Below are 9,935 nucleotides of genomic sequence, written 5' to 3'. Positions count from 1 at the left end.
ATAACTTTTTAGTTGTAGGAGTCCGACTTGGTTATATCGGTCTCCTTTAAGTTATTCGTAGTCCTCTTTCTTGGATCTTTGTCAGATCTCTTTCAGGGACTACTTTGATAACTTTTCAGTAGTAGGAGTCCGACTTGGTTATATCGGTCTCCTTTAAGTTATTTGTAGTCCTCTTTCTTGGATCTTTGTCAGATCTCTTTCAGGGACTACTTTGATAACTTTTCAGTAGTAGGAGTCCGACTTGGTTATATCGGTCTCCTTTAAGTTATTTGTAGTCGTCTTTCTTGGATCTTTGTCAGATCTCTTTCAGGGCTTATTAAGTTATTTGTAGTCCTCTTTCTTGGATCTTTGTCAGATCTCTTTCAGGGATTACTTTGATAACTTTTCAGTAGTAGGAGTCCGACTTGGTTATATCGGTCTCCTTTAAGTTATTTGTAGTCCTCTTTCTTGGATCTTTGTCAGATCTCTTTCAGGGACTACTTTGATAACTTTTAAGTAGTAGGAGTCCGAATTGGTTATATCGGTCTCCTTTAAGTTATTTGTAGTCCTCTTTCTTGGATCTTTGTCAGATCTCTTTCAGGGACTACTTTGATAACTTTTCAGTAGTAGGAGTCCGACTTGGTTATATCGGTCTCTTTTAAGTTATTTGTAGTCCTCTTTCTTGGATCTTTGTCAGATCTCTTTCAGGGACTACTTTGATAACTTTTCAGTAGTAGGAGTCCGACTTGGTTATATCGGTCTCCTTTAAGTTATTTGTAGTCCTCTTTCTTGGATCTTTGTCAGATCTCTTTCAGGGACTACTTTGATAACTCTTAGTTTTTGGGCTGACTTTGTCGTATCGAGCCCTTTTAAGTTAAAGTAATCCTCTTTGATAGGGTTGGCCAGACCTCTTTCCAGGGTTTACTTATAACTTGGATTGACTTGGTCCGACTTGGCAACGTCGGCCAGTCTTTAATCCGTCGAGTTCGGACAGTCTGTAGTAGCCCTTTCCAAGCACTTCTATAACTCGGTAGGGTCCTTTCCAGTTTGCTGCCAGCTTTCCCTCTCCTGGTCGAGTTGTTCCGATATCATTTCGGATTAGGATGAGATCATTTTCTATAAAACTTCTCGGCACCACCTTTTGATTATATCTGGAAGCCATTCGACGTTTTAGAGCTTCTTCCCTGATTCGAGCTCTTTCTTGGGTTTCGGGTAACAAGTCGAGCTCTTCTCTCTGAAGTTGGAAGTTTGCTCCTTCATTGTAGTGAACTACTCTTGGAGATCCTTCCTCGATTTATACTGGAATCATTGCTTCTGTTCCGTATGCTAATCGGAAGGGGGATTCCTTCGTGGTTGAATGTGGAGTTGTTCGATATGCCCATAGGACCTGTGGCAGCTCTTCTGCCCAGGCTCCCTTTGTATTTTGTAATCTCCGTTTTAGTCCGGCCAATATGACTTTGTTAGCCGCTTCAGCCTGTCTATTGGCTTGTGGATGCTCGACGGAGGTGTACTGGTGCTTTATATTCAGGTCGGCTACTAATTTTCTGAAGCCTGCATCTGTGAATTGAGTGCCATTGTCTGTAGTTATTGAATATGGAATCCCGAATCTTGTGACGATGTTTCTATATAAGAATTTCCGACTTCTTTGAGCGGTGGCATTGGCTAGGGGTGACCTCTTTAGCCAGCTTCAAACCAGCTAACAGTGCTTCATATTCTGCCTGGTTATTGGAGGCCGGGAACCCGAACTTGAGGGAGAGCTCAACTTGGGTTCCTTGGTTGCTTTCTATGATCACGCCTGCGCCGCTTCCAGTTTTATTTGAGGAGCCATCCACGTAGAGATTCCATTCTGTGGGAGTTTTCGGGGTATGTGTGAATTCTGCGATGAAGTCGGCCAGATATTGTGATTTGATGGCCGTCCGAGCTTCGTATTGGAGGTCGAACTCTGATAACTCGACTGCCCATTGTAGGATTCTGCCTGCTAAATCTGTTTTCTGTAGTATTCCTTTTATGGATTGGTTAGTTCTGACCTTAATGGTATGAGCCTGAAAGTATGGGCGGAGTCGTCGAGATGTTAGGATGAGGGTATAGGCAAATTTTTCTATTTTCTGGTAATTCAGCTCAGATCCCTGTAGTGCTTTGCTAATGAAGTAGACAGGTTGTTGCCCATTTTCGTCTTCTCTGACTAGTGCTGAGGCTATCGCTCGGCTTCCTACCGCGAGATATAATATAAGTGGTTCTCCTTCTTGTGGTTGAGATAGGATAGGTGGCCGTCCTAAGAACTCCTTGAAGTCCCGGAATGCTTGCTCACATTCTGTCGTCCATTCGAACTGTTTTCCCTTTCTTAACGTAGCATAGAAGGGGAGAGATCTTATCGCAGCTCCTGCTAAGAATCGGGATAGGGCGGCCAATCTCCCGTTGAGTTGCTGTACCTCTTTGACACAGGTTGGGCTCTTCATGTTGAGTATAGCTTGACATTTGTCTGGATTTGCCTCGATTCCCCTTTGTGTGAGCATGAATCCCAAGAATTTGCCTGCTTCAACTGCGAAGGTACATTTTGCGGGGTTGAGTCGCATGTCATGTTTCCTTATAGTGTCGAATACTTGGGACAGGTCGGATAGTAATGTATTTTCGCTTTGTGTTTTTATCAACATGTCATCCACGTAAACTTCCATGATTTTCCTGATGTGAGCAGAGAAGGCTTTATTCATTAACCTTTGATAAGTAGCTCCCGCGTTTTTGAGACCGAAAGGCATCACGATGTAGCAGTAGTTCGCTTTTGGTGTCAAGAATGATGTTTTTTCTTGATCTGGTGGATACATGGGGATTTGGTTATATCCTGAATAGGCGTCCATAAATGATAGGTATCTATATCCGGAGGAAGCATCTACCAGGGCGTCAATACTTGGGAGTGGATATGGATCTTTTGGGCAGGCTTTGTTAAGATCGGTGTAATCGGTACACATGCGCCACTTCCCATTTGATTTTTTTTTCACCAGAACAACATTGGCTAGCCATAGTGGGTACTTGACTTCTCTTGTGAATCCTGCCTCCAGTAGCGTTTGCACTTGTTCTTCCACAGCTCGGGATCGCTCTGGTCCGAGCTTTCTTCGCTTCTCCTGCACCGGCTGAGATCTTGGATAGACCGCCAACTTGTGGCACATTAACTTAGGGTCTATGCCTGGCATGTCTGCGGCTTTCCATGCGAAGAGGTCGGCATTATCTCGCAGGAATTGTATCAGTGAGTTTTTTGAATCTCCTCTTAGGACCGTGCCGATATTAGTCGTTTTATCCGGGGTATCTCCAATCTGAACCTTCTCTATCTCGCCTTCTGGGTGCGGATGAAGTTCCTCCCGACGCTGAGCTCCGCCAAGCTCAATTGTATGAAACTCTTCTCCTCTTCCTTTGAGGTTTAAGCTCTCGTTATAGCAACGACGTGCCATCCTTTGATATGCTTTTACCGTGGCTATCCCCTCTGTAGTTGGGAATTTCGTGCATAGATGTGGGGTTGAGACTATGGCGCCGAGTTGATTGAGTGTTGTCCGACCTATGAGAGCATTGTAGGCTGAACTTACGTCGACTACTATGTAGTCTATTTTGAGGGTCCTAGATTGGTTCCCTTTTCCAAAGGTAGTGTGTAGCGATACGTATCCCAATGGTTGTATCGGGGTGTCTCCTAGTCCAAACAGATTGTTCGGGTATGCTCTAAGTTCCCTTTCGTCTAAACCGAGTTTGTCGAAAGCTGTTTTGAATAAGATGTCGGCAGAACTCCCTTGGTCCACTAGTGTGCGGTGTAGATTGGCATTTGCTAATATAATTGTGATGACCATGGGATCGTCGTGTCCCGGAATGACGCCGGATGCGTCCTCTTTAGTAAATGTTATCGCCGGGATGTCGGGTGCTTCCTCCTTTCCCTCAACGTGGTATACTTCTTTGAGATATCTCTTTCGGGATGATTTGGAGATTCCACCTCCTGCGAATCCGCCATGTATCATGTGGACGTGTCTTTCTGGTGTCCGAGGTGACCGTTCAGTTCGTCCATTATCTTTGTCTCGGTAGGAGGCCCCATATTTGGAGGTTTCTCCCAACCGAGCGTTCTCTTCCATGTTGATGTATTTTTCTGCTCGCTCTTGTACTTCGTCTAAGGAGGTAGGATACTTTTTTGATATGGATTGGCTGAAAGGCCCTTCTCGTAAGTCATTGATGAGCCCCATGATGGCAGCCTCTGTTGGTAAACTTTGTATGTCCATGCATGTTTTGTTGAATCTTTCCATGTAGTTGCGGAGGCTCTCCCGATCTCCTTGCTTGATCCCCAGTACTGGGTGCGTGCTTGGCCTTGTCCTTCTGGATGGAGAATCTGGCCAGGAACTTTTTTGCCAGGTCGTCGAAGTTTGTGATGGACTTTGGAGGTAGGTTGTCGAACCATCTGATCGCCGTTTTTGTGAGAGTTGTTGGAAAAGCTTTGTAGCGAACGGCGTCTGAGGCATCGGTAAGGTACATCCTGCTCCTAAAATTGCTAAGATGGTGGTTGGGATCTGTGGTGCCATCGTACAAAACCATATCCGGAAGCTTGAAGTCTTTTGGAATTTTGGTCTTCATAATTTCCCTGGTGAATGGGTCTTGTTCTTTGCGTGAAGTTTCCTCAGGAGTGGTCCAAGGAGCTTTCATTTTGAGGTCGGCCTCTAATTGCTGTAGTTTCTCTTCTAGTTCTCGACGTCGCCGTACCGCTCTTTGCAGATCTTTTCCGATCTCCCGTTGTTGTTGGGTTTCTTTCTCAAGTTGTTTTAAACGTTCTTGGAGTGCTTCCATGACTCCCGAATTTGATGAGTTTTTGTCCCCGTTGGATCCTGGGGTATCCTTTAGCATAGTGTCCGCATTTTTGTGCGGTGTTCTATTTTCCAGATCTAAATCGTGGTCGTTGTCATGGCCGTCCGCCATGGTTTTGGGATGACTTCCAGGTTCCCCGGCAACGGCGCCAATGTTCCGTGGGTTACCTGAAACTGCAGGTCGATCTCGGATGAGATCTTCTGAACTGGTCGGAGATGACGTATCCGGCTGGTGGATGGTGGCCGGAGCTGTCCAGTCCGACTTGTTGGACTGGCTACACTGCTGATCCCTTGTCACCGGCGGGTGGTGGTACATGCAAGGGACTCCGATGCTTAAGTTAGCAAGGGTATTAAGCAGGTTTTTAGTAGAATCAGAGTATGAGTTATACCTAGGTGCTCCAGTGTATTTATAGTAGCGTGGGCTGACCTTTCTGATAAGATAAGTTAGTTATCCTATCTTATCTTATCTTATCTTGAGTGAAGTCAGCTTATCTTCAAGGGAACCGCCTTTATCTCTGTAGGCTGGGATTGCCTTTGGATTCTGGGTCGTGTTCCTCTATTTGGGCCCTTCTATTGGGCTTTGCTGTCGATTTGGCCGAGTTCTTCGTAAAGAAGTCGGTCCGTTTGACCTGAACAGGTCCGTCGCTTTGCTACTGAACATCCCGGTTCGGACAGCTCGACCCTGGGTATGAACAAGCCCCGTCATGAATCTTTCGACCCTTAACAAAAGCACTCTGTGTCTCGCCTACTAGTCCTGACATAACATTTCTCATTTTCCTAACCAGCATCTTCAATATTACCTTATATACACACCCCACCATACTAATCGGACGCAGATCTTTGATTTCCTTAGCACCAGTAAACTTGGGGGCCAACGCCACCCATGTGACATTAGCATCAGGCGGCAACCTTGAAGATTGGAAAAAGCCCAATACCGCTACCGTGAAATTCGAGCCTATATTAGTCCAACACTTCTTTATGAAGTTCATGTTGTAACCGTCACATCCTGGAGCCTTGGACGATTCACAATCCCACACTGTGTCTTTAACCTCCTTGGGTGATGGTAGCAACTCTAAAGCAAGAGAATCTTCCTCGCTGATCCTTTCCACCAGACCATCTCTAAAGCCCACCTCAAGAGACCTTTCTTGATGATATAAGTCTTTATAAAACTCCCTGATGGCAATTTTAATCCTAGCTTGATTCCTTACCAATCTTCCATTAATAACTAAAGTATCAATCCTATTATTTCTCCGTCTCGCAGAAGCTAAGTTGTGGAAGTATCTCGTATTTTTATCCATGTCCCTCGCATGCCTCGACCTTGACATCTGCTTCCAATGTAATTCTTTCCTCACATACCATTTCCTGCAACAAGTAACTAGCGCCTTTCTTCTTGCTTCCACTGTCCCATCATAACTCCCATTACTGACAATGTCATCAATCTTCTGAATCTCTTCCTCAAACTTCAAAATTTTCTTGTCCATATCACAAAAGTTGTCTCTATTCCATTTTTCCAAAGGAACCGTCAACGCCTTCAGTTTATCAGTGAATTGTACCTCTCCCAGCTCTTTCCATTCCTCCTTAACCATCCTTAAGAATCCTTCATGAGTAAACCACGAATCCAGACTTCGGAACGGCTTCGGTCCGTTTCTTAGCCTTTTCTCTTCCACTATGATAGGGCAGTGATCCGACAAACCCCGTGAACCGCTTCCCAAACGAGTCTCCGGAAATGCCTCCAGCCATTCCAAACTAACCAAAGCTCTGTCAATACAGCTGCATGACTGTCCTCTGAACCATGTAAACTTACAGTCAGAAATTGGCAGGTCTAGCAAACCCATGTCGTGTATCCAATTCTTATATTCTTGTGCCGACAAAGGTAAGCTTTCTAAGCCTCGCCTTTCTTCCACTTATCCAATCTCGTTAAAGTCCCCCAGAAAACAACATGCATCTGGACATAAACCAGCTATGTAACTCAGCTCCTCCCACACAACACGTTTTTCATCTCTAGTGTGAGCACCATAAACCAAGAAAAAAGCACAATTAATAGAGTTCTCTGCCAGTATCCCTTCAACACATAGCCATCGCTCACCTTTATAGCAATTTCCCATTTTAAAGAAACCATCATCCCACATTAATAACAACCCACCAGATGCACCATCAGACTCCACATACTCCCACCCCGCACAACCGTTCCCCCAAATTTTCAAAACATCAAACCTTGTCACTAACTGTCTTTTAGTCTCTACCAAAACTAACATATCCAACCTATGTTTCCTCTTAAGTTCTTTCACCATTCTCAACTTCCCATCACCCCTTAACCCCCTAATATTCCATGATCTAATAATCATTTTAAATTATTATTATTATTGCACACCTTTTTGGTATTTTTGGGTCTGCTCCATCTTGCTTTAGCCTTCTGTTTTGCCAATATTCTTTTTTGAGAAATCTCTTTGTTCTGTTCTTGAAGGATAGTCATAATGTCATCTTCTTCATTAAGCAGCATTGCTCCGGATTCTTTCGCTAGCTCCCATGTCTTTCGGTTTTCCAGCAGTTGTTCATCCAAAGTTACATACTCATTACTGTTGTCCTCATCATCGTTGGCGTGTCCTTGTTCCCCTTTATGGTTGTCTCTGTCAAAGTATTCCTCCTCCACATTTTGAACCGACAGATTTCTGTCTCTAACCGAGTTAATTCCCACACTTGCCTTCGCTAAATTTGCATTACCACCACCAATTGTTTGATGATAGGCGTCATTACTGTGTCCGTCCTCTTCATCGGCCCCTTGAATCTCCTCCAAAAGTGTCACTGTCCCCTCCACCCTGTCAGCCCAGTTTTCCATCCCAGATCTTTTGCCACGATCGATTTAGCTCCTGTTACAGATTTCCTCTCCCCAGCGATGCCGGCCATACTCGGCGTACAACCAGCAAGCAACGGGGTGCCATCAACCTCGGTCAGCCTCCGCCTCAAGCTTATTCCACCGACGGACGCAGCGCAACCTTCTTCTTCATCGCGCATGGAACCGTCGCACTGCTCCAAGTCGTCCTCCTCCAACCTGCACACGTGACTGCGTGCTTCATCACCTGCAGCATCCAAGACGCGGCCAGCTCTACCTTCTCCCTTTTCGCGATGGCGTCCATGGAGCTCGACCACGCTAGCTCTCCCTAACGGCGCAGATGGATCGCCAGGCGCAGATCCCATCCCTTGGAGCAACCTGACCCGACCCACAGCAGCATGGTCCAGCCCATGATTGCATGAACCGGTGCCCATCATGCTATCTGTTGGTGACTTTGGGCCTCATTGGCCCAACACACTATTTTTGTGTTGAATGGCATTGTGGTCTACTCTACACCAGTCCACCCTGTCTACAACGTGCACGGTTCGGCTACAATCGTGCTCCACAACTTTCCTTGCAGGTCCATGATTCTTCCATAGCAGCATTGGAGACGTGCCAGATCCGGTCCTTATCACCGGATCCCTATCCACCCGACCCGGCCGGCCTTGGACCAGCCCAGAACAAGTCATCACACCTCCCTCCTGTCCATGCGCTACAAGACTTGGGCCCCCTTAGCCCAAACAACAATTGATATGAACCGCACTATTTTTGGCCCAATTGTCTTCCCTCACCTCTTTATTAGTTTTTATCCCTCTCACCAGCCGATTAAGCTTACACTTATAATTCCATGGTATGGTTAGCTCGGAATCTGCCTCATAACTCTCTTCATATCCCCCAAAATCTGCTATTCCTTCAATACCCACATTAATTGGCTGATGCATTACCAAATTTGTTTGATTGAGCCTTAAATTATCATAACTCCATTCGTTCAAAATAGCTTCAGAATTTACCATTCTATCCTCATCTTCAACCTCCTTTCTTCGCCCCTCTGTCACCACTACCGCTGCCTGATCTCCATCATCTAAAAATTTTGTTAATATTGGCGATGTTACAGCTACATCATCAGAGACCGTAGATCTTCCGTTATCTCGGTGATCGCCACTTTCAACTTCCTGCACCACATTTTCCGAGCAACATTGCAAGCTATAAACTTCCTTCCCCACCTCCCTTACCAATACGTCAAATCCACTGGTACCTAAAGTGATATGGATCCATTCGTTGATCATATCCATAACACAAGTATCAATCAGAATACGTCCAACACTAAATGAGGTACACGATTCTGTGACCTTATCACACGCAACCACCTCCCCCCATTGTCCTCCTATCATCTTAAATGTATCCACTGACCAAATATGTAGCGAAATCCCATAACATTCTAGCCATACTCTTCGAGACTCACTTCTCTCGAATTCGTCCCACCTCCATACATTATGAAATATCTGAAGTAGGCTATTCATTTTGAACGTGTAGGTCTCTTCAACATTCAATAGACTGTCAAAAATTAATAGCACTTTATAAGCTCCCATTTTGCGCACTTGCGTAACTTGCGGTAGGTTTTTCGCCACCATTTACTTTAAGGCCTTGAAGTCAATAGCCGTCGTCGTACCGCCTATTAGGCTTTTCTGTAGCCAGTCCAGGTTTTCTTTCGCCACAATTCCTTCCATCTTCTTCGTCCACTCGTTCCCATGTGGGTCCTGGACCTTTTTATCCATCGTCACATCTTTAGAGCCTCTAGCTGGGGGTAACTGCGCAATCTCACGATCACGTTCCGACTGGCGAGGATTCTCATTTTGCATGTCACTCCGTTCCTGTACATTTCTCGTGGCCTTAACATCCGACACTCTTCTGTATTTTGCTTCTCCAACAAACACAACCTTACCTCTCAACCTCATACGATTCATCTTTGTTATGGCCTTCAAAGCCCCTCCCTTTGTAGTGTATCGTATGAATGCAAAGATGTATATACTACCACTTTTTTGCTTTCGTGATAAGTATATGTCATTTATGCGTCTAGTCCAACAGAATAACTGAAAAAGTTCCCTCTTCAAGACGTCCTCCAGGAGATTATCTACAAAGATCGAGAACGACTCATTCTCTAGTCGACGATACTCTTCTCGGTTCCAAGCTCTAGGGTCCTTGATCTGATTTCTAATACTCCCCCTCTCAGTGTTTTCCACCCACACACTCTTTCTCTCTCTCTCTCTCATCTCTCTCTAAAAGTTAAAAATATCCTTATCGAG

At 45.1% G+C, this 9,935-nt stretch overlaps 1 protein-coding gene across 1 annotated transcript; it reads right to left on the bottom strand.

Moving 5' to 3' along the window:
• LOC107620142 lies at positions 5,078–6,637 on the bottom strand. The gene is made up of 2 exons (XM_016322354.1): positions 5,603–6,637; positions 5,078–5,134 (listed from the first exon to the last, which is right to left on the bottom strand). Exons 1-2 carry the CDS (start codon positions 6,635–6,637, stop codon positions 5,078–5,080), a joined length of 1,092 nt encoding a protein of 363 aa, XP_016177840.1.

Source organism: Arachis ipaensis, chromosome B10 (genome assembly GCF_000816755.2).
Source record: "Arachis ipaensis cultivar K30076 chromosome B10, Araip1.1, whole genome shotgun sequence".
NCBI classification, from domain to species: Eukaryota; Viridiplantae; Streptophyta; class Magnoliopsida; order Fabales; family Fabaceae; genus Arachis; species Arachis ipaensis.
This window is presented reverse-complemented; position numbering and strand designations above follow the sequence as displayed.

Excerpts from the sequence above, each read along its gene's own strand:
- LOC107620142 (XM_016322354.1), bottom strand. The coding sequence starts at position 6,637 with ATGGGTTTGCTAGACCTGCCAATTTCTGACTGTAAGTTTACATGGTTC. Across the intron at positions 5,135-5,602 it reads TGGTGGGGTGTGTATATAAG|CATCGGAGTCCCTTGCATGT; the intron begins GTAATATTGAAG and ends TGCTAACTTAAG.